Source organism: Ambystoma mexicanum, chromosome 14 (genome assembly GCF_040938575.1).
Source record: "Ambystoma mexicanum isolate Mex_15411 chromosome 14, UKY_AmexF1_1, whole genome shotgun sequence".
NCBI lineage: Eukaryota > Metazoa > Chordata > Amphibia > Caudata > Ambystomatidae > Ambystoma > Ambystoma mexicanum.
Window position 1 is genome coordinate 432387234 of NC_090940.1, and position 25226 is coordinate 432412459.

Here is a 25226-nt window from a genome sequence, read left to right on the forward strand (position 1 = left end):
GCAGGGGGTATCATGCCGCTTTTAAATGACCTAATATTTGTTGTTTTACATGGTTTTCGACCTTGCACTAAAGAAAGTCGGTATTTTCACGTAGCTCCGAATGAGCATGAAGCCTTTCAGGGATCTGGAGGATAGATTACTCGAGCTTTAGAAATGCAAGAAACGATCCAACTTCCGATGGCAGCCTTGGCCACTTTGCTCCCAGGTGAAAGGCCACAATAGGTTACAAAACGATGGGCAGATTTCCTGAACGATTTAGTCCTGTTTATATACAAGTTTAAGGTTCTTGCCACCTCGAGATTGTGCAAAGTCGCCTCTGCTGGGGAAGTGTGAAGTCTGAGGTGGAAGGCTGCCAGTACAATTGCTTGGTTTAAATGAAAATCAGAAAGAACTTTGGGAATGAAGGGTGTTGCTGTTTGTAGGACAACTTTATCCTAATGGAAGGTGATAAGGAAATTCTAGAGTTTGAAGCTCGCTTATCCTTCTAGCAGAGGAAATAGCAAACAAAAAGGTGGTCTTTCACATAAAATGATTCAAGTCACAAGACACTAAAGGGTCCAAAGGCTTATTGTGTTAGCTGCCAAAACCCCAAAAACTAACCGGTTCTCTGAAAGGCAGATAAAGATGGAATCCGTCGAAGTATCTTCTCACATAATTCATTGAGGAGAAAGCAACCCCTTGGGAGCTCAGGTAAGCGGCTATGCTGGAAGGTAGTGCTTGCAGGGCTGGATCTGAAAGTCAGTATCAGGTAACTAGGACATAAAAGACAGAAGATTGTCAAAGGAAGCCCTAAGGAGGATTGATGTTCTCAGACAGGGCCCAATGGCTGAGCCATTTTCTCTAATATTGCCGCCATGATGAATCTTTCGTTGCTGCGCAAATGATGGAAGCGTTAGCTTCAGAAATCACCAGGTTAACGTAATCTAGTTCTTCAGGAACCAGATGCTCAAGTCCAGTAATGGAATGCTAGGGTGAAGCACAGCTCTCCTGGGTGGGCTAGAAGGTCGCAAGACATGGGGAGGAACTGAAACACACCCTTTGACAAAAGCAGAAGGTCTGAGAAGCATGTCTGACTGCTTCCAATAAGGGGCCATCAGACTGCTGATATGCTCCCAGGAAGGTTCACAAAGTTCGAAAAGAAGATGGAAGGAGGGAAACAGAGGAATTTCCCTGACCCATACAGTCTGAAAGTGTTCCCTAGAGAATGGAGCTCCACACCCTGCCATAAAGCATATGCCTTACACAGATGGTTGCTCTCCTTTGCAAACAAATATTTCATCAGGAAACCACATTTCTGAAAGAACGAGAGAACAGTCGTGTTCGTCTCCCATTCGAGTTGGGCATGAATGAGTCTGCTGGGTGCATCCACTTTTGTGTTTCTCTCGTCCTCTACGTGGCATGCAACAGTGTGAAAGTGGTTCAGGAAACACCCTTCTCAAAGGCTCGGAAGCAGAGTCATAGATTTTGCTCCTCCCTCCGCTCCAAGACTGGTTGGTGGCAGCAGATATTTTTCTACTGTTTCTTTTTTTCTGCATGCATTTTAGCATTTTACTGATTAATGCGTTTTAGAGAACCATATACACTAAAATGGCTGTGCCACAAGATTTTCGACTGTCCTTTGGCCATCTTGTATTTTGTCCTTCATCCTACCCTCACAGGACCAGATTTGCCATTTATGGTAAACTCTTTCCCGGGCAAAACCTCAGCTGGGCAAAGCCAAGGTGTGTATTTGGCAGGATGTGGAGGCTGGAACTATCTGGTCCCAGTTCACTGTCATGCCACAGTGTGTCTTTTGCCGGGCAGATATGCCGGTTTCAATGGTGCAGATACTTACCATTGGTAGGTTTGGGTTCGACCCCAGCTTGAACCCTGGATGATATGAGGATTCTTGCAGCCATTCATCAGATCGTAGTGGGAGCTAAGACACCTACGAAGAGAAGCATCTTGCTGAAGACCCGGAACTCGGCGTTGCAGCTAGCAGAATTGTCTTCAGCGTCCTGGCAAAGCCCTGCTCCTTTGCAGATCTCCAGAAGACCTTCATCTGTGCTTCAGTCTAGACCCTTGCTTGAAGATCCTGCCCATGAAAGCTTTCGAGGTATCCCAGAACCATCCTTTGGGCTGACCAGCTGCCTTGTCGGCAACCTTGTTGCATCGGTCCCATCCCGGGTTCCGACTAGGGACAGCTTAGACCCTAGACTTGTGAAACAAGGTGCCTCCCCCTGCAGATGCAGCTCTTAAGCACAAACAAGGGCTTTCCAGAACCAGCTTCTTTGTTTACGCCATGAAGGTCTACTTCCACTATTTGTTTGCAGTGGCCACTGCTAATCTCTGTCTGCATTGTGTCCTGGGGCTTAACATCAAGTAATTGACGACGTTGTGGTCCTTCACTGTGCCAGGATCGCCAGCTGTCCAGTCCCAGGAACCACCTTGCCAGAGCGTGGAACCACTGAGTAACTGAATCTAAAACCCGATGTTGAAAATTAAGTCCAAATAAGGGTAAATGTGAATCTTTTGAACAGCGAGGTGAGCAACCACGACAGACAGCATCTTTGTGAAGGCCGGACCGGGAGCTCTAGTCAGGCGGACTGGAAGGCATTTCTACTGATGGTGCTCGCTGTTCTGGGTAAACCCCGAGAAAATGGAGATGCTTCCTTTTGATTAGAACATGGATGTAAGCATCTTGAAGATCCACTGATGTTTGCCAATCGCCCACCTGATGGGCCTCTATGATCTGAGTCATGGGGAAGGCTTCTAAAGGCAGAAACTTGAGTAGTGAGAGATTTATAATAAGCCTGACCCCTTGTGTTTCCTTTAGTACTGTAACGTAGCAATAATGTAAGATGATAACCCTTTCATTCTCTGGAACAATCTCTATAACGTTCAGGCAGAGAATATTTGGAATCTCCGGCAGTAACTCTGGGGAAGACCTTAGGAACCTTGGTAAAGACGATGGAGGTGAAGGAGGAATGACCAGGCGAAAACCTTCTCTGGTGATATTGGGCACCCAAGTATCTTGTGTGATGCTTGAGCAGCCTCTGTAAAATGAGGAAAGCCTTCCTCCCATATGGGATGCATGGTGCCTGGCCAGAAAAGGTTAAGCAGGCATCCCCACTTCAAAGTCCTGTCAACTTTGCAGCAGTATCCTGGTTGGTCGAAGATGACACTGCTGGGTTAGATTTAGAACAAAACCTATTCTTCATCTTGGCAACTGACCAGAAGAGTAGGTGGACTTGCTTTTTGCCAATTGTCCAGCCTTAAAAGTCTTGAAAGTAGAACAATGCTAAAAGCCCAACTTAGTAAGCTAAAAAATAGCGCTCAAAGATTTAACATTCACAGGGCCAGTTTTGCATGTTTGAAGGACCCCATTATGCGGAAGTAGAAAACAAGGTCTTTGCATCAAACAAGAGATACATGACTGTGGATGTAAGTATATAGAGGAGTAGTCTTAGATTAGAATGCCAGCACATGCAGATAGAGGAAATCATGGCTCTAGACGTTGTGTCAGTAAGGTGCTTATTAATAACCTAAAGCCTCTATAAGGCTGCTCCCTAGCCAACCATAAGAAGAATTCTTCTTGTGTGTCATGAGGAAGAAAATGTACAACCTTTTCCAGGGCCTCCCAATTTTGGATGTTATACCCCGCATAAAGGAACATCAATAAGTTCTGAAGACGGAGCGGGGGCTGGAGAGGACACTAGATTTAAACTTTGGTCTGCAAGCTTGAAAGCAAAACCTCCAGATATTGGTCTGACATTACGGACTGCATAGCAGCATTGATAATAGAGTCAACTACGTCTAAAGAGGGGACGTAGGGGCTTGGAGGTGATGCTTCATTCAATGAGGCCACAGGGGACATGGTAGAGTAAACCAAGGCTGGGATTTCTGTCATAGGCAAGGAAGGAGTTACTGAAGTGTTCAGCTGTGATATCATAGACATTTATACCTGAAGGTTCATCAAGAAAATCCGTACAGAAGGCTGTGAGACTAGAGCAGGTCTTTGTCTGAAGAGAACTGCGGGATAGGAGCAGCCTACTCTCTTACAGGAGTAGGTTTGTTGAGGCGGTACCGTACAATAACCAGAAGGGTTGAAAAAGTCATCCTCTGTATCAGAAACCTGAAAAAGCTATAAAGGCAAACTTGGGCCCTTGATTTGGAAGGAGAGTGTTAGAATTTGTGTTTATCCCTCTAACCATAAGCATGCAAAGTCTTCCATCCCTCCACAAACACCACAGTGGCTCTTGGCACTGGACCATTCTAGAGCATGAAGACTAAGCATGTTCTAAGGGGCCTGGGTTCATACCAACACAGAATTGACCAGGACTCACCAGATGAAAGTTGAAAAGAACGCTTATGCAGGCTCTGTGAGGATCAGCTGTTGAGCAGAGCTTGGTGTACCCTATGCACCGCTTGAAATTTGTTGTCAATGGCATGTGGAGGGAGATGCCAGCCATACCCTATGCACTGTTTGAAACCTGTTGTCATTGGCATGCACCAGGAAGAAGGTGAATATTAGAAAATAGCCAATCAAAATAGAAAATATGCCCCTCTAGGAGGAGAGACAGAAAAGAATCACTGTCCAAAAAAGCGATTATTGTGGAGATGCTTTCTCACACATTCAACCGATAGGACGGAAAAACAGGAACTGGGAGGCGAAGGTTGGTAATGCACTGGTGGCTGGCAGGGCCTTGCACGCAGGGGAATGCTTGTGCATACTGGCCCCATTCTAAAACAGAAAGTGACTGCATCTTCTTTGGGCGAAGCTTCAGTCCCATCCCTCCAGTTGCGAAGGAGGGAGAGCAGGATGCTAAAGTACTCTTAATTCTGAGTGCAGGACGTAATTTGCTACTCGGGAGGATAGCTCAGGTGCAATGTTCTCGCCTTGGAAGCAAGACAACACAAGCAACACAGGTTCGATCCCCGGTTCCACGCATAGAAACCTCTGTGTATTAAGCGTGTTATAAATAACCTATCATACAATATCCCTCCTTCACTTTCACACCACATGGAACTAGCTCCTGCCTAAGAAGAACAGACCAAAATCTGCCACCCCATGTCTTCCACCCTAGTCGCAAATGGCATTGAAACGCCCCTACTAAGAACAGACTGGAGCCAGTCTCTCTGTCTATCCCCCCAATAGAGAGCAAACACCTACAGAGAACAGGTTGCAATTGGTTATTTTCCAGATCGTCCCATGAAGCATTACATAAGCATACTTACAAGAGACCGGAGACATCTGTCACCCTTTCCTAAAACCTGTCCCTTACAGCACTAACATCACTCTGCAGCCGACAGTGAAAGCAGCTCACTATTGAACTCAATAGTCCATAGCAACCTTTCCGCCATATTATTAGGATGATAGCCCCAGGAAGGTGACAGGACCGGATCATGTTACCCAGCAGCATAATTACAAAAAGTGAAGCAAGTGCCTATAGGAACACCTCCAGCGCCTGGAGAAACACCTCCCACCAAGGACCTCCTTTGCAGCACATGCTTGCCAGTCCATCCACCAGCCCGTTTATGAGCAGGAAAAAGTGACTTTTTATCCATCACACAGACATAAACTACAATTGACTCAAGATCTATTTTGAACCTGCCCTCAAGTAAATTCTCCCTCATCTACAGACACGTTTTGAACTTATGCTCACTTTTTCTGCAAAATTCTTTTGCACGTTTAATGGTACTGGAGTATCACTCACCCAAGCTTTCACAAACATCACCACTCTCTATTTTGCCTAGTAGCTTATGTCTTCTCCTGTTTCATCCCTATTGGTCACCCTTTTTCTGATTTGGTGCAGTATAAAAACGTCTTAACATTACATAACATAACTAGGACAGGTTTTGCCTGGTAAAAAATGCATGGAAAGAATATTGGACGCATCACAAGTTCAGCAGTGCAGGAAAAAGATGGCGGTTATTCCAATACTGCCACTTTTTTAGCAGTACAGAATTCTGACTATTTTCCCTGCACCGCTGAATTATACATTTTGAGCGAAAGTGGAGGGTTTTACCTCCAGCAACACGCTGGATTTAAATTTGCCACTTCACCTCCAAAAATTGTCAGATTTACTGTACGGTAAATCTGCTGGTGATGAATTTGTCAAAAACCCCTACTGAGTCCTATGGACACCACACATGGAGAAAACCACCCCTTGTCATGCTACGGTAAACCCACAGGAGCAAGCGGTGGTAGCGATACATGATTGTGTCAGTATTGCCGAGGATTTACTGTAGAATTGACTGCCAAGCTCGTATTGAGGCGCTAGGTTTTTTACACTTGGGCAATTTTTGCCGTAGTGCTAATATCATGAAAACCTGCGTTTGCACTGATGCAATGTTCCTGTAACAATGGCTGTGATAAAGTCTTCTACTTTTGCTGAGGAGCAGAGAAAGAGGTTGGAGATAAAGTCAAGGTAGAAGTGACTCAGACGGCAGTAGAAGAGAAGGGACAGGGAAGCCCAGAGCCCAACCAGGGTGAACGTCAAAAGGGTGGATGCTTGAGAATGTGGCCAAGTCATTGAGGAGCGTGTAGAGGAGAGGAACGAAGGTGCAGGAATGGTCCACTTAGGTACAGGACCGTTGCATCACACTGTGGGTGCAGGCACCCAGCACCTGCAACCACCACATTCACTACCCCCATGCGAAGGCCGGGCACTTCGTCACATATTCCTACCCTTTCCTCAGAGCACACCCAAAGAGTTATCAACAGGGAATCAAATGGGGAAATTGACATTGGTTGTGAACTGGGCTAGCACAAAGTCTAAGGTTATATAGGGTGAGAAACCACCTTAACACTCTTATTGGTCTCCTTAGGCACGCAAGGGGTGAATGGTGTGCGATTACCATTTCTCCATTAATGCTCAGCCGATCTTTTTTCCAATTCATCCTGAGGTTACCTAATGTTGATCAGAATAGAAGAAACGCATCAGAAGGATTTTGGCGATACTTAAAATCACTGCGTCTACTGGGAGTTAAACGGGTACACCTGAAACCCTGGTGGATAATGGACTGAAATCAGCGCAGTGTGATACTATCATCTCTGAAGTATCCTTTTTAAAGGCACTCTTTTGGTTGGTGTCTTATTGGTGCAATGCTATGCATGCTCTGCTTCCAAAATGGAGTCACTGACCTGCATACTTTGGCTGCAGATAGAAAAGCCGCGCAAAGGTAAGCCTCTGCATTTCCCCTGGAGACAGGACGTCATACCTGGAAGACAGGAGCACAGTGCTCACCCTCCAAGCAAAACACAGCCAAAGGGACAGGCGGAAAGGAGGAGAGATTGGCAGAGACAAAGATGGACATTTGGATATTCGGCCACATACATGCACTCGACACACATGTTGCAATCTGCGCACTTCAATCCTCTGACGAGTCCCTTTACTCTTACAGCACAGTCATTGCAGACCCAGTCCCATTTCTGTGCTTTACCCCCGTGCACCCACCCAGGCAAACTACTCCAAATTCAACGCCTATGAACATTTCTACCGCCAGCTGTCTCTTAACCATGAACACCCAGCGCTGTCTGTGAACTCTGACCTTGAGCACTATCACGGAACACTTGTGCCCCCAATATTCCACCCTTCCCCTACAGAATCTATCTCCATTACCTCACCTCCAATGCAGTCTCTGAAACAAAGCATTAGTACACCCTCTGCACTCATAGCCTTAGTACTCCATTGAACCCTACTCTCAGCGCAGTCTCAAAATTCAGGCCCTCAGTGGCCCATTGCAAAATGGCGACCTCTTCTGTGCTATAGCTGAACCCTAGTCTAGCATAATACAATGCAAAGACCTCCTGGCCAGAAAGTCAGATATGCTGGTAGATGAGGGATGTTAGAAGGAGGAATGGGAGATTTCTTACCAGTTCCAGTCCATTTTGCGATCCAGGCCTCCAGTTCTGGTCAATAAATTTGACTGAGCAGAACACAAAAAAGCATAAAAACAAAGTTATACACCAGTCAACAGAGAGGTATAAAATACTTTTTTTTTAAAACATCCTCACAGACATTTCTTATCAATAAAATACTGTTTATAGGCGCCATACAAATGTCCAATACATAAATAAATAAATGCAGGGCAGCACCTCTTACTGCACGGCACCCATAGTACTATGGCAGGGTACTAGGAGACGTGGCATATCCAGGGCATGCAAGACAGAACATCCAGAAGCACAACACCCATAAAACCATGGCAAGGTGCAGGGAGGCATATAGGTAAAAAAAGTACGACACATTCAGCAATACGGAATGCTTGAGCACAAGACTGAGGAGCGCAGAGATGAAGCCTGTCTAGGGTATGATGAGCAGCACAACATCCCTAACACTGCTAGGGTACAAAAAGCAGCTCAGCGTTCCTAACACCGTGCTAGGATACAAGAAGCAGCTCAGCATTCCTAACACTATGCTAGGGTACAAGAAGCAGCTCAGCGTTCCTAACACTGTGCTAGGGTACAAGATGCAGCTCAGCGTTCCTAACACCGTGCTAGGGTACAAGATGCAGCTCAGCGTTCCTACCACTGTGCTAGGGTACAAGAAGTAGTTCAGCGTTCCTAACACCGTGCTAGGATACAAGATGCAGCTCAGCGTTCCTAACACCGTGCTAGGATACAAGATGCAGCTCAGCGTTCCTAACACTGTAACGCTCACCTGATTCCCACGGAGGCGCTGATCCTGGCTGGGCTGCTATCGTTTCTTCAATTGAGAAGCGTAGAGCTCGGACGACTCTCAGGACTGGGCTTCCTCTTATCGAATGTCTGACTTGCAGGGTACGCTTTCTGCAGGTGGAAGAAAAAGGGTTAATCACCGTTTGATGGCATTCCTTCTCCCACCAATCGTCAGTTTCTCCCACAGCCTAGCTTTCTACTTGTCTCGGCGAGCTCTCACCTTAGGCGTATAAATGCTGAGCTCTCCATCCTGCGTCTGGTGCAGGGGTGCGTGGATTCCAGTTACGTCACTGGATGAGTTCAGTGTTGAGGCTCAAGTCTTTTGCGGCCTTAGTTGTGGCACTGGTGCTGGGATGCCGAAGAGCGATGCCGCCGTTACTGCACGAGCGGATGCCTGTAAGTATACTGTAGTCTTTAGGCTTTACAAGATGGGCACCTCAATAATGTCCCTTTTCCTTTGTTTCAGGCCTCGGGATGCTGTGGGCGTAGTTTTCCGTTGCCGCTGCACGTGCCGATGCAAGTAAGTATAATGTTCGTTGGCCGCTTTTAATGGCACCTCTAATAATGTCCTTTTTCTAGTTTTCAGGTGCCGGGATGCTGCGGGCTTTATATCCGTTGCCACTGCACGTGCCGATGCACGTAAGTATAATGATCGTTGGCCGCTTTTAATGGCACCTCTAATAATGTCCTTTTTCTAGTTTTCAGGTGCCGGGATGCTGCGGTTGATGCGGCCGCTTCTGCGTGTGCAAAAACTGGTAAGTTAAGATGAATGCGACTGCCTTCACCCGAACCCCTTTTTAATTATGTCCTTTGCCTTTCAGGTGCAGAGAAGCTGCCGAAGAGAAGGCCGCGGTTAGCTCCGTTGCAATCACAGATGGATCAGGTAAGCGGGCGCGGCTGCGAGCGAGTTGCACTTTTCTAACCTTATGTTTATTCTTTGCAGGTTTTGCCGGTGACTGGATTCCGGGATCTGGTAAGTATTGTTCTGTGTCTTTCTTCATCCACAGGTTGCTGTGCGGAAGCTGAAGATGACTCTGGACCTGGAATGCAGGAGCCGACTCGGTGAGCGTCCTGCTGCTGCTGCAGAATAACGCGAAGCACGTGTTTTCCATCGGGCGTGGTTTAAATATCAGAGAAGTGCTTCCAGTGTGTGTTCTTCCACCGGTTCCACCCAGGTAAGAAAAGAGTTCCTGAATGGAGGGAATAGTTCCTCCCAGCCCTGATGGCTGGGGACTTCAACCAGACTGGATTGTTCTGGGTAAATATGCAGCATGGTCTGCCTCAGGTAGGTCCACCCAAGCATTATTACACTGTTTATCAATATGAGCCCGGCACCGGGACTGAAACCCTTCATGAGCCTGGCGCCAAAGGTGCCAGAACACGGTCCAAAGGGCCCTTGTAGGGGTCTGCTGGGTCCGGAGTAGTGGAAGACGGGTCTGCTTCCGAGGGCGCTGGGCCAGTCCTGGCCCCTCGGGAGTAGCGCCCATGACAGCACCCCTCCTGAAGGCCCCTCCCAAACTTGTCCTCCCCGGGGGTTTTGGTTTATCGGGAAAGGTTCGGTGAAATTTCTGGACTAGACGAGGAGCATGGACGTGGTCATAGGGTTCCCATGACCTTTCCTGAGGTCCGTAGCCTTTCCAGTCGATTAGGTAGAATAGCTTCGATCTGATGATTTTAGAGTCCAAAATGTCTTTTACTTCAAATTCGGCTCCCCATTCACTTGAATGGGCTCTGGAGGATTGGTCAATCTGGTTCCAGGTTGCATGGGTTTCAAAAGAGATACGTGAAATACAGGATGTATTCTCATATGGGTTGGCAATTCTAATTTAACGGCCACTGGATTAATTATGGCCGTAATTGGATATGGTCCCAGGTATTTGGGGTTGAAGGTGCGAGGCCCTTTAAGCGATAAATGTTTGGTGGACAGCCAGACTTGATCCCCAACCTGGTATTGAGGGGCATTGCTTCGGTGTTGATCTGCTCCTTTTTTGTACCTCTCTTTAGCTTGTTGTAGATGTGCAGTCGCTTCCTTAAACGCTTGGGTAATAACGGTGTGCAATTGATCCACGGCGGGTGTTCCAAGATCTTGAGGTGGATCAAGGTTGGAGGTTCGAGGATGAATCCCATACAAGATGTAGAAGGGACTCTTCCCGGTACCCGAATGAACTGAATTGTTGTAAGCATATTCAGCTATCCAAAGGATGTCCTTCCAGTTACTCTCCGACTGTTGTAGCATGCATCGTAAATATTGCTCGAGAGTCTGGTTTGTTCTCTCGGTTTGCCCGTCGGTCTGGGGATGATGGCTGGTCGAAAGTCTTACATCGATTTGAGCTAATCGACAACAGCTACGCCAAAAGTGGGAAATAAACTGGCTCCCCCTATCTGAGATTAGTACTGACGGGAAGCCGTGTAGCCGGACGATGTTTTCAAGAAATACTTTGGCTAGGACCTATGCTGAAGGTAAGCCTTTTAGCGGAATGAAGTGGGCCATTTTAGAAAACAGGTCCACAATAACAAGAATGGTGTTGTACCCGGAACAGGAGGGTAAGTCTGTGATGAAGTCCATGGAAAGGGTATGCCAGGGACACGGTGGGATGTCTAATGGTTGCATAAAACCAGCCGGCCTCTTCTTCTGACCCTTGTTTTGAGCGCACACACCGCAGGACATCACAAATTCCTTTATGTCTTTTATCCACGAAGGCCACCAGAAGTGTCTCTTCACCTTTTCTGTGGTTTTGGCAATGCCAGGGTGACCCTCAATTAATGAATCATGATAGCAGGAGATTACCTGTCTTTGGAAATCGGCGTGTGGTAGGAACAATCGTCTTTGGAAATAAGGCAAGTCATTGCTTACGGTGAAATCTTTTCCTTTTTGTAACCAGTTCAGTAAGTCTGGTGAGGTTACAAGTTGTTTAGTTTTTTCTTCAATATCCTCAATGGATTGTGAAGAAATCAGACCCACGATCCTTTGTTCAGGAATTATTGGTACAGGTTCTGGATTGGCAACGTTATCTCCCATTCCAATTCGGGAAAGAGCATCCGCTTTGCCGTTCTTGTTGCCGGGGCGATAAGTGATCACAAAGTCAAATTCAGCAAAGAATAGAGCCCAGCGAAGCTGTCTGGAGGATTGAGCCTTGGCGGTTTTCAGATACTGCAGATTTCGATGATCGGTGATCACTGTGACGGTGTGTCTGGCCCCGAGGAGATAATGCCGCCATGCCTTAAAGGCTGATTTAATCGCTAGAAGCTCTTTGTCTGTGATGATGTAGTTGATCTCAGGCGCCGAGAACTTCCGAGACCAGAATGCCACAGGATGCAGTTGGTTAGTCTCTGGATCTCTTTGTGATAGGACTGCTCCCATTGCTAAGCTGGAGGCGTCGGTTTCAACGATGTAAGGGAGGTCCGGGCGTGGGTGTTTCAGTATTGGCGCTGAGGTGAATTTAGCCTTTAGCTCTTGGAAGGCTTGTTCTGCTTCTGCGGACCATTCAAAGCGTTTATTTTTTCTTAAGAGGGCGGTGATGGGTTGTACCACTCGTTAAAACTCTGGAATAAATCTACGGTAAAAATTGGCAAAGCCTAGCATGCTTTGAACGCCTTTCACGGAAGTAGGAGACGGCCATTTGAGGATAGCGTCTACTTTTCTTGAGTCCATGTGGACTCCTTTGGGTGTCAGAATAAATCCCAAAAATTCGACCTCAGTGACATGAAAAACACATTTTTCGAGCTTGGCAAAAAGTTTATGTTGGCGAAGTTTTTCAAGGACCGCCCTAACATGATTTCGATGGTCAGCTTCTGAAGATGAGTACACAAGAATGTCATCTATGTAGACGACAACGCAGACATCAATGAGCTCTCTGAGGACATCATTCATAAAATATTGGAAGGCGGCCGGTGCATTGCATAGTCCAAAGGGCATCACTTGGTATTCAAATAGCCCATACTTAGTGCGAAAGGCCGTCTTCCATTCATCTCTTTCCTTGACCCGTACCAAGTGATAAGCTCCCCGGAGATCAAGCTTAGTATAAATACAGGCGTTTTTTACCTGGTCAAGGAGTTCTGGGATCAGAGGTAAGGGGTACCGTTTTTTTACTGTTATCTGGTTCAGAGCACGATAATCTATACAGGTTCTGAGGTCACCTTCTTTTTTTGGTACGAAGAACAGAGCCGAGGATGCAGGGGACTTCGACGGACGGATAAAGCCATTGGCCAGGTACTGGTCTAAATACTGTCGCAGATGAAGGTTCTCAGGCTCGGTAAGGGCGTAAATCCTACTGCAAGGGGGAGTTGCACCGGGTAGCAAATCTATCTGACAATCGTATGATCTGTGGGGTGGCAAGGTGTTAGCCTGTTCCTTTTGAAAAACATCTTGGAACTCTCGATACTCTAGAGGTAATTGTGGACCGTCAGCCGTTACTGACGCTAGGCCAATGTTGGGTCGTGGATAACAAGTTGGTGTGCACTCTGGGAACTTTATCGTCTTTGCTCGCCAATCAATCTGAGGATTGTGTTTCTCCAACCAAGGAATCCCTAGAATTACTTGGAATTGAAGAGCCTTGATCACGTCGAACACAATTACCTCCTGATGCCCGTCTTGGCCTAGTATCGTCACTTCAGTAGTGGTATGGGTCACTGGTCCGGAGGCGATTTCCGTCCCATCCACCGTGGTAATGACGTCTTTAACCACCTTTGGACAAAGAGGTAAGTTCATCCTGGAAGCCAATTCGCGGTCCACATGATTTCCAACTGCTCCGCTATCAATGTATGCCTTAATTGCATGCAAACAATCCGGTTGCTCTGGGTTTACGAGGACCATTGGCATTACGAAGTGCGAGGTCAAAGAACTGGTTTTTACGCTCGGCAAGCGGACCTCTACACTTGTCGGGCAAGGTCGTTTGCCGGCTCAGGCTTTTCAGAACTCTTATCAGAAGCTCCCACTGTCTTCTTAGGTGGTTTCACCGGGCAATCTCGAAGAAAATGTCCTGAATTTCCACAATAGAGACATAGTTGCATTTGTCGTCTCCTGTCGCATTCTTTCTGGGTTAGGGGACCCTTTACAACCCCAATTTGCATAGGTTCGACAGCTTCAACTCCTTTGGTGTGACTTTGAGGCTTAGGGAACACTCGTGTTTCAAACCTGGATCGATCCGCCTTTCTGTTTTGTAGTCTGTGATCCAATTGGACCACCAAATCAATGTACTCTGAACAATCCTGAGGAGGATTCACTACCTGGGCAAGGACGTCTTTGAGTTCGCCACGCAAACCCCTGTGAAAAAGCGTGATTCTTTTGTCCTCAGGCCATCTGGTTTCCACGATTAGCCTATTGAATGATGCAATGTAGGCCAAAAGATCTTGATTGCCCTGTCGTAGGGAAAGGAGTTCGTTGTCCAGGGCCTGCCCCTGGGAATGCCTTGCAAAAAGTCTTTCCATATTTGCCTGGAAGGTCGGGAAATCACGAAGGATCGGGTCATCCTGTGTTACCACAGAGGGATCGACCAATCAGCGGCACTGCCGCTAAGATACGAAAGCACAAAGGCTACCTTAGTCTGGTCAGTCGGAAAGGCTGCAGGTCTACAAAGAAAGTGCAATCGGCATTGATTTATAAACACCGCAAACCTTTTAGGGTCACCAGAGAAGCGTTCAGGCGGTGCCAATGGCACATTTCCGGGTAGGTTGATTTGAACAGGATTGGCTGAAGCCGCTGGGATATAGCTCCCTCCTGAATTAGGTAGCGGGGTTTGCCCCGCTTGTGTCTGTAATAACTGTCTGGCGAGATCATCAGTTCGTTCTTTTGATATTATCAATTCCCTCCTAAGGGCATTTGTTTCATGGCGGGCAGCATGAACTTCAGCTCTTAATTCCCCTAATAACTGGGCCAGTTGGTCTGTGTCGGAAGTTTCCATAGCGCCTGGGTAGGAGGTTATTGGTGGGCTTTGCGTTCTGTAACGCTCACCTGATTCCCACGGAGGCGCTGATCCCGGCTGGGCTGCTATCGTTTCTTCAATTGAGAAGCGTAGAGCTCGGACGACTCTCAGGACTGGGCTCCCTCTTATCGAATGTCTGACTTGCAGGGTAAGTTTTCTGCAGGTGGAAGAAAAAGGGTTAATCACCGTTTGATGGGATTCCTTCTCCCACCAATCGCCAGTTTCTCCCACAGCCTAGCTTTCTACTTGTCTCGGCGAGCTCCCACCTTAGGCGTATAAATGCTGAGCTCTCCATCCTGCGTCTGGTGCAGGGGTGCGTGGATTCCAGTTACGTCACTGGATGAGTTCAGTGTTGAGGCTCAAGTCTTTTGCGGCCTTAGTTGTGGCACTGGTGCTGGGATGCCGAAGAGCAATGCCGCCGTTACTGCACGAGCGGATGCCTGTAAGTATACTGTAGTCTTTAGGCTTTACAAGATGGGCACCTCAATAATGTCCCTTTTCCTTTGTTTCAGGCCTCGGGATGCTGTGGGTGTAGTTTTCCGTTGCCGATGCACGTGCCGATGCACGTAAGTATAATGTTCGTTGGCCGCTTTTAATGGCACCTCTAATAATGTCCTTTTTCTAGTTTTCAGGTGCCGGGATGCTGCGGGCTTTATATCCGTTGCCACTGCACGTGCCGATGCACGTAAGTATAATGATCGTTGGCCACTTTTAATGGCACCTCTAATAATGTCCTTTTTCTAGTTTTCAGGTGCCGGGATGCTGCGGTTGATGCGGCCGCTTCTGCGTGTGCAAAAACTGGTAAGTTAAGATGAATGCGACTGCCTTCACCCGAACCCCTTTTTAATTATGACCTTTGCCTTTCAGGTGCAGAGAAGCAGCCGAAGAGAAGGCCGCGGTTAGCTCCGTTGCAATCACGGATGGATCAGGTAAGCGGACGCGGCTGCGAGCGAGTTGCACTTTTCTAACCTTATGTTTATTCTTTGCAGGTTTTGCCATTGACTGGATTCCGGGATTGTTCTGTGTCTTTCTTCATCCAGACGTTGCTGCGCGGAAGCTGAAGATGACTCTGGACCTGGAATGCAGGAGCCGACTCGGTGAGCGTCCTGCTGCTGCTGCAGAATAACGCAAAGCACGTGTTTTCCATCGGGCGTGGTTTAAATAGCAGAGAAGTGCTTCCAGTGTGTGTTCTTCCACTGGTTCCACCCAGCTAAGAAAAGAGTTCCTGAATGGAGGGAATAGTTCCTCCCAGCCCTGATGGCTGGGGACTTCAACCAGACTGGATTGTTCTGGGTAAATATGCAGCATGGTCTGCCTCAGGTAAGTCCACCCAAGCATTATTACACTGTTTATCAATATGAGCCCGGCGCCTATGGCGCCGGGACTGAAACCCTTCATGAGCCTGGCGCCAAAGGCGCCAGGACACGGTCCAAAGGGCCACTGTACGGGTCTGCTGGGTCCGGAGTAGTGGAAGACGGGTCTGCTTCCGAGGGTGCTGGGCCAGTCCTGGCCCCTCGGGAGTAGCGCCCATGACAAACACCATGCTAGGGTACAAGAAGCAGCTCAGTGTTCCTAAAATCGTGCTAGGGTACAAGAAGCAGCTCAGTGTTCCTAACATTGTGCTAGGATACAAAAAGCAGCTCAGCATCCCTAAGAAGCAGCTCAGCATTCCTAACACCGTGCTAGGGTACAAGAAGCAGTTCAGTGTTCCTAACATCATGCTAGGGTACAAGAAGCAGCTCAGTGTTCCTAACATTGTGCTAGGGTACAAAAAGCAGCTCAGCATCCCTAAGAAGCAGCTCAGCATTCCTAACACTGTGCTAGGGTACAAAGAGCAGCGCTGCATCCCTAACACTGTGCTAGGGAACAAGAAGCAGCTCAGCATTCCTAACACCCTGCTAGGGTACAAGAAGCAGATCAGTATTCCTAACAACATTCTAGGGTACAAGAAGCAGCTCAGCATTCCTAACACTGTGCTGGGGTACAAGAAGCAGCTCAGCATTCCTAACACCATGCTAGTGTACAAGAAGCAGCTCGGCATTCCTAACACCATGCTAGGGTACAAGAAGCAGCTCAGCATTCCTAACACTGCGCTAGGGTACAAGAAGCAGCACAACATTCCTAACACTGTGCTACGGTACAAGAAGCAGCTCAGCATTCCTAACACCATGCTAGGGTACAAGAAGCAGCTCAGCATTCCTAACACTGTGCTAGGGTACAAGAAGCAGCACAACATTCCTAACACTGTGCTACGGTACAAGAAGCAGCTCAGCATTCCTAACACCATGCTAGGGTACAAGAAGCAGCGCAGAATTCCTAACACCGTGCTAGGGTACAAGAAGCAGCGCTGCATCCCTAACACTGTGCTAGAGAACAAGAAGCAGCTCAGCATTCCTAACACCCTTCTAGATTACAAGAAGCAGCACAGTATTCCTAACAACATTCTAGGGTACAAGAAGCAGCTCAGCATTCCAAACACTGTGCTGGGGTACAGGAAGCAGCTCAGCATTCCTAACACTGTGCTGGGGTACAAGAAGCAGCTCAGCATTCCTAACACCATGCTAGTGTACAAGAAGCAGCTCAGCATTCCTAACACCATGCTAGGGTACAAGAAGCAGCTCAGCATTCCTAACACCATGCAAGGGTACAAGAAGCAGCTCAGCATTCCTAACACTGCGCTAGGGTACAAGAAGCAGCACAACATTCCTAACACTGTGCTACGGTACAAGAAGCAGCTCAGCATTCCTAACACCATGCAAGGGTACAAGAAGCAGCTCAGCATTCCTAACACTGCGCTAGGGTACAAGAAGCAGCACAACATTCCTAACACTGTGCTACGGTACAAGAAGCAGCTCAGCATTCCTAACACCATGCTAGGGTACAAGAAGCAGCTCAGCATTCCTAACACCGTGCTAGGGTACAAGAAGCAGCACAACATTCCTAACACTGTGCTACGGTACAAGAAGTAGCTCTGCATTCCTAACACTGTGCTAGGGTACAAGAAGCAGCGCAGAATTCCTAACACCGTGCTTGGGTACAAGCAGCACAACATTCCTAACACCATGCCAGTGTACAAAAAGCAGCTCAGCATCCCTAAGAAGTAGCACAACATTCCTAACACCATGCTAGGGAGAAGAGAGCCAAGCCATGTATAAATAAAAAAAAGAACCCCAGCATCACCCAAGGTTCCAGGCGATGGGAGCATGTCTAGGAACATATTAAGGACTACACCCTAAGTAGAAATTAACTCAGCGGTGTGAAATGGAACATTGCCAAAGGTAAGGCAATTCCAGGATGCAGAAGATGGCACCTGTGTAGAGCATTAAAGACAGACGTTCCAGCATTTGTGAAGGCATCATGAAGCAAGACAGAGACAACAGATTCAAGGTTCAAACAAGACACTTTTATTTACTTAAATGTCAGGATGGTGTAAGGCCTAACTTGCCCTATGCTAAAGTGGGATTCCCCTCTCTAAAGAAACGAAGGATAGCCAGAGTCAGTAAGTTCAACTTAAAAGCCTGTCTGTGTCCAAAACCGATACTTGCCCTCACAACTAATGATAAACAATATGTAGGGATGTCAGCAACAAAAGAAATTGTGTTCCAAATAAGGTTCTGGGCTTCTTCTAGCTCCTGGCCTACTTTCCAGCTCCTCTTCGCCAAGCACAAAGTAGTTCCAAAAAGCCTTGGGGTTCCCTTCCCCAATAACACAACACAGTTCCAAAAAGGCCCCCTGAGGTGCCCTTCCCCAAGAAGACAAAACAGTCCCAAAAAGGTCTCAGGGTTACCTTCCCTAAGTGCAAAGTAGTTCCAAAAAGTCTCATAGTTCCCTTCCCCAAGAAGACAACACAGTTCCAAAAAGGCCTCATGGTTACCTTCCCAAAGTAGACAACAAAGTTCACAAAGTCTTGGGTTTACCTTCCCCAAGAAGTCAGCTTTTCCAGCTTGTAAACTCACAATCAGTTCAAGTCTCTTAATTCTCAAAACCTGTTCCAGGTCAACTTTATAATCCTTCAGGCTCTTCAATGATTTATACAGATTGCTATCTTTCGCATTCACCTCAGCAATATAATTCACAAGTGGAGATTCTTTATCTTAACTTTCCTAAGATTTTCCAGACAGGGTATCCTCGGTCTAGGCACAGTCATAGGGCCACACCGTCCACCCATTACAGGTCACTCAACTGATAACCCTAGGTTTCTTGCCCACACAGGTTTCTCCCTCACTGCACTTGTGCTTTGGTTTACATTCACTCTGGATTTTCCTTGACAGTCTTTTGGCTTTGCCACAGTGGGTTCTTCCACAGAACTCACTCTCTTCCACCACCACCTTGCTTTCATTATCTTCATAAGTGCTCATCACTTGCCTTTTAAATCCTTTGTTTTTAAATGTTCATTGCTTGTGTTTCACACTTGCTTTCATTTCATTCATAGCCTCATCAAAGTTTTCCTTTAGTTTGGTATTCAATAATTCAAGTTCCTTTACTTATAGTTCTAAGTTTGCTCGATGTTCAAAAACCCCTCACTGTGGGCTCAGTATCAATTGCACACATATTTCAGTTCATCTGGCATCACAATATGCCCAGTTGTAGCCCCTGGAGCACCCCGGTATGAGTGTTCCCTTCAATTCACTCACCGGTCCTGGGCTGCTCCTCTGGGCGTCTTCACTCTTCTTTCTCCTGGTGTTCTTCAGCTCTGTGCACATTTCTTGGGAGCTACGTGAATAGCGATTGCCTTCTGCAAACTTCGTTGTGGGTTGCCGGTAGTTCCGCTCTTCACCCGCGGATGTTGGCCTGCAGCACTCAGGGGTCTTCCGTGCCTCACAGCTCCAGCTGTGAGCACAAGGAAGAGGAGACTCTAGAGGCTCTGACCCTCTGACAGCCTGCTCGGGCCCGGACGTCTCGGTCTCTACTCTGCAGTAGCCGGCATCCTGGCTTCCAGGCAGGACTCTCCCCAGCAGACCCCTCTTGGGCAGGAATTCTCCCCTCTCAAGCCCTTCTCTCCCAGCCCAGTTTTCCCAATCTTGCTGGTGGCTCCACCCTTTATGCACCTGTGACCTGTTAACAGGTTGCAGGTGCAAGCCCTTCAGTTCAATTGCCTGATCACACTTACTTCTATTCTCTGGACATGCCTGTCCATCGCAAAGGTTTTCAGGCAGCTTCCTTGTCTAAGTACCAGAGGGGTGTAACTGAATGTTAGTGTGTACAACTCCTAGTCACCTCTTCCTCGTCCCAGTACTAGAGTGGTGTGACTGAGGGGAACTACGTGTATTTACTATTTTGGCCTGATGTTTCTCTGAAATAATATTAGGGGGTTGATATGTGTGTACTCTCCCTGAATAAGGAAATATCCTCCTATTTAACCTCTTCCTAGTGTCAATACATTGATGGCATTTCCCAGGGTCATCTTGAAAGGAAGAAAAGGGAAAGGATGACAATAGCCCACAAAGTCTGCTGGTACTGAAGGTTCATCATGAAGTGGAAATGGGGGATACCGCGTCCCACCAAAGGACATCCCTCTTCAATTCCCCCAAGTCTCCTCCTCCCAGGTGATCCTCCCTCGCATATCCACCCCCAGGGTCGGAATCCAAAAGCAATGGCCCTTCCCTGGCCACCTGAACAGAGGATATTGGGGAGAAGGAAGTGAGGACGCCCTCAGGTTCCTCACATAGTACACCTTCCAAAATCACAATATCTAGGGGAGCAGCCTACAGAGCATGTCCACGATTTGAAGACCAGCACCTTAACACAATGCGCAGAAGACTGGATATGGGGCATACATAGGGTATGAAATACAGAACCCACAACAGCACTTGCGTACTGGGAGAGGAACTCATCCATATGACACAAAGCAGGAATATTAATCTTACCCCATTTGTTCTCCATCAAACCTTCCTGCCTCCGACTTGGATGAAATCCTGCCTCCTCTCTGAATGGTACCTTTTCTTTGGTCTCCTGGTCAATCACCTGAGAGTGGCATGACCATGGCAGAACATACACAGAGCATTAAGTTAATTGCTGTCAGTTCAGTAGAAAAGCAGCAGGACGAGACTCCAAACCTCCACGTCACTCATTTCAACTTATTGAAAAGGTGAACGTGAAAAGCAGCATCTCATATCCACTAGTCCCCATTTCCTTCACGCATACACACCTTTCCTCTGAACAACAAATCACTGACCTCCCTCTGTGCGTCTCCTCAAGCATGATCCCATCACTAGAAACCGCTATCTCCACCCATTCCACCTCCATGCTGTCACCTGACTCTGCACCCCCCCTTCTCTGTAATGAACTCCAAAAACAATCATGCTTCGTCTCTCCTTTACTACCTTCACCTCCTCTATGATTACTACCCAAACGTCAACAATCTGTCACATTCCCATCTCTGACCAACCCTTTGTCCACCACAGACCACCACACAAACCCCCTTTGGTGCTTTCTTAAGACAATCATTCTATTACGCCTCATTGTGGCTGAGACACACACACAACCTCATATATAAACTTGCCTCTCCCACATCTTACTTCGTCATGTCTATGGTGTGCCATGTCAATACACAACAAAGCCTCCTAGATGACGGCCACTTCTGACGCACACACTCCTCCTGCAGACTTTAGTGCATGGTGTCATGGAGCACGCTGAGCTGGTACACAACACAAGTTGTACATGGTACAACTATTGTCTTATTGGCCACAAAAAGATTGTTAGACTCGTACAATTGATGGAGGGGGGTGATCAAAAGGGCTACAATGGGAGAAAAAGCACTTAAATAGGCTTCTTTTTAGTGAGGGGGGTTCAATGACCCTATGTTTTTCCCCACTCTTCTCCTGGATAGAAGAAAAAGGTTAATGAACGAAAGATTCCCACCAACAGAAAAGGGGATACAGTCTTAACGGTTTAAAAATTAAAAGGTGAACTGTCGAAAATGAGGATGTAAACAAAAAGAGTAAAACTCTCACTGGTCCCAATCCACAGTCCAGTATTTCACCTGTGTCTTCGGGCTGTGGGTTTATGAGGTTCTTGCATCCTCTTCTGTAGACTCGCCGGGAAGGCTAGCCCATGACAGGGAAGTTGCAGGTTTAGACAAGTCTTAAAATCCTCTCAAATGACAATAGCCAATATAGACACTAGAGACGTCCGTTTTCCTTAGGGTTTTGGTGAAAGGGCAGGGTGGCCTTGGTCCAGTGGACCACTTCCTTCTGCTAGGTCCTGGCTACTCTTGAAGAATCCTTCCTGTCTCCTAGTGAGATGGCATCATCTTGTTTCTGCACTCACCTCTGAAGTATGCCCTGGACCGAACTTGTCCACCGCTACGTTCCTGCTCTACATATCTACAGTGACCACCTGTACTGCTGTGCCTTGCCTTCTCAGGTTCAGTAGGTTAATGTCCTCCTCTCGCTTTCCTCCATCCTTCTTGCCAGATGGCAATGGTTCTACCATCTTCCAACTTCCTAGCCTCCTTTACACCCAGTGCTTGCTCTCCTCAAACCCCCTCTGTCTCTCCATCTACACATCATGCCAACTGTGCCTTCAATATCCTCAAAAGCATTAATTTCCCTCCCCAGATGGTATCATACCCTTTACACTCTCGAACTTTGTCCTCTAGATGGTTTGACCTCCTCCTCCAATCACCTCAATACTCCCCCCGCCAGCCCTCAACTCTTCCGGCTTCACTCTTTCCCTGCCTGCAAATGGAAAGTCAGGGATCCCTCGGGTAAGCACATAAAACAGTTTGTTTTAATCGTAAATCCTTTGTAGTGGGAGTTTGCAACAATGTAGCCCCTGTGATGTTAATACCAGGAGACTGGAATTTGTATTTCTCTCTCTTGTACAATGCAAGACAGCTGTAGATTGTTCACGTACAACTTTGTATCTGCTGGGTTTCAATAGTCCATTTGGAGACCAGGGCGAAACACTAGAATGCGCCCTCCCTACGCCCCTCCCCCCCCTCCCCCCCACACACACACACACACACACACAACATCCCTGTGCTCGGCATGCGCGTCACTCCCAAACTACATTCCCGGGTTAAGTAACTCCTACCCAACGTCAATAAATCACTGCTATAGAAATGAAACAGGTTTTATTACATCATTATTCTAGAACTTTGCAAAAACGGAAAGTGCTAATGTGGGCCAGTTTTTTGGGTGAAAGTGGACCACTTTGTTGGCCAACGTGGGCCAGTAACGTGAGTTACTCCTCTATACGGCTAATAGTTTTGACCATTGGTGCTGCAAATATTCTTTAAATTGCACACTTTGCATCACATTTTATCAAAAACTATTCAAGCAGTCTGTCACAAAAGGCATGACTAGCCATTTGCAACTGTGGGCCTCGTTTTCATTGGTGGCCGAGCTAATGTTATGCCCCAGTCCGACCCTGGAGGTGTCGGTTATTTCAGTCTCGATGGGGGAGCCCCTGCATAATAACACAGAGGCCGCCCCCGTCGTGCGCTTGAGAGGGACATGGGGGGAGGGGGCAGCTGTAAATCTCGAGATGTGCCTCTGGCGAGGCGGGCTCTGTCAGGCAGTGCCTGAGGGGGCTGTCGTAAGGGGATGGGCGACACACCTGTGCCCAGACCTCACATGACTCGGGTCCCCTATGGACTATGAGAGTCGCCAATCCCGCAGGGCCCCAGATTTCCAATGTTTATAAAACGTCTGAAGGAGGCGCCAACTCAGAGAAAGGAATACAGGCACAAGACGAGATATAGGCAGGTGCATGGACCGAAGGAGAGGACAGGTGTAAACCAGTGGGCGGAGTAAGGAGGACATTAACAAGGGGTATGAAAGTGCTGCGGCTATAGGCACACAATGTGTAGGTAGTCACGTGTTTGAGCAGCACCTAAATCAGTAGTCCAGAGCGCGCTCCATGCGTATGGTGACTTTTTTTTATTGTGAACCAATAACACTGACAGATGTGACGAATTGAATAATTGACCAGCGTGACCAATGGGCGTGACGAAGAATTCCCCGAACGGTTAAGATGCTTAAAGAGAAGGACTGGCGAAAGCTTGGCTGCGAGGAGTGTGTTTAGGGTAAGATGTTACTACGAGAAGAGAAGGCACCGTAGGAAAGAGCGGGGGTAACCAGGGAAACGGGATCACCGAGCTATGGAATTCCACGCCGCTCTCCTTGCGATCTGAGCCGTCATACTGGTCCTTCAGAAAACACCTCAGAACTTGGCGCCTAGACTAGCAGCCCTCTTCCGTGAACGTTATACTGTCCTCTACTTCCGAATTCTATGTCCTGTAACTAGCGCCTCGATGCCTATGGGCAAGCTTCTACATATGCAAAAATGAATAAATAAACACAGACCCAGGGGCACACAAACACTCTCCATTGGGCAAAGGTGGTCTCTGCCGGGTGGTGTCAGAGTTACAATGCTTAAAGCGCCCCCTTAAGAAGATCGGTGTATATTCTCTGACCCGTGTTCAAGCAGGCAGCAACACCCCCCAGTGCAGATACGCAAAGGCTCCACAACTTGCAAGTGTCTCCAGCAACAGTAGAGGAACCTTCACATTTGTAAAAAAAAAAAAAAAATCCTTCCAAAATACACCCGACACATCCTGAAATGGAGTCTGAGGTGATAGTCATGCAGCCAAATTCAAAACACTGAGCCAGACAGAAAAATAATAGCCCACACCCCTCAAAATTCCAGGAAAAACAAAAGCAATGTAAGGCCCAAATAGCATATTGCTCTGATCGCAAGGGAGACTGGGTGATTTTCGCTCAGGAAGTTGGTGATCTGGGCCTTTTTTTATGACCCTGACTCAGTGCGAGTCGGTAATTGAGAGTAGGTGAAAGAGAGTACGTGTGGACATTTACAGAGCTCACAATACGTCGCGGACACTTCTTTGTGCTGTGTGTCGCTTTTCTTCAGTGTATTCTTGAAACCAGAAGGAGTGTATTTTATTGCAAACTGGCCCACATGTTCTGCATGTTCAGTTTGTATGGGGTTTAAACAGTGACTGAGATGTATAAGCAGACGAGGACTGGCCTATTAGTAAACCTACAGCATCCCTGACATGCAGGTCCTCTGGAAAGCCAGGAGGGATGAGCTGGCAGGTAGTCCAGCGGGTCTGGGGAAGAGTCAGTCCTACGTCAGGCTCTTATCCAAGTGCTCACCTGACTGCCTCAGTGTTTGCCCCTGCCATGGTCTTGGGAGATGGGGGTAGGCGGCACTCCGCCCTTTTCACACTACACCCCCCTCACCCAGTACAATGCGAGTCAGAGAAGGAAAACCGGTGGCCGCTGAGTCTGTAGCTGCCAGCAATTTACTAACACCTACACTACCAGACAAAGAGTATGAGTGCCATGGTATTTTAATAAGCTGAGACAGAGTGGGCGGCCTAGGCACAGACAAGGGTGAGAGGCTGGAGACGGCCTCAATGAATGATAAACACGAGCCCTGGACAGAGCTCAGCAGCAGCACCCGCTGCCTGTCACCAGGGGCACAACGAAACCTACATTTCGGGAGGTGGGTGGGGGGGGCTAAGTGGTGATGGAGGGGCCACTTCAGAAAATAGGCGGGGCAAACTTGGAGGCTCAGCCCCTACCCCCTCCCCCCCTCTGGTGTGGGGACCAACTATCAAACAGTATATTTTAAAGAGCAATTTGCCGACGATGGAAGTCTTTCCACTTGTTCAAGTA

At 47.6% G+C, this 25226-nt stretch overlaps 1 protein-coding gene across 9 annotated transcripts in view; it reads right to left on the reverse strand.

Moving 5' to 3' along the window:
• The window catches only part of ABCD4 (ATP binding cassette subfamily D member 4), a 683911-nt gene that overhangs the window by 28567 nt on the left and 630118 nt on the right, over window positions 1-25226 (reverse strand). For all 9 annotated transcript variants that reach the window (XM_069637624.1, XM_069637622.1, XM_069637620.1 and 6 more), the window contains 2 exons: window positions 7859-7911; window positions 7127-7203 (listed from right to left, as the gene is read on the reverse strand). In XM_069637624.1, coding sequence (XP_069493725.1) covers window positions 7127-7203; window positions 7859-7911 — 130 coding nt within the window. The remainder of the gene's footprint in view (window positions 1-7126; window positions 7204-7858; window positions 7912-25226) is intronic.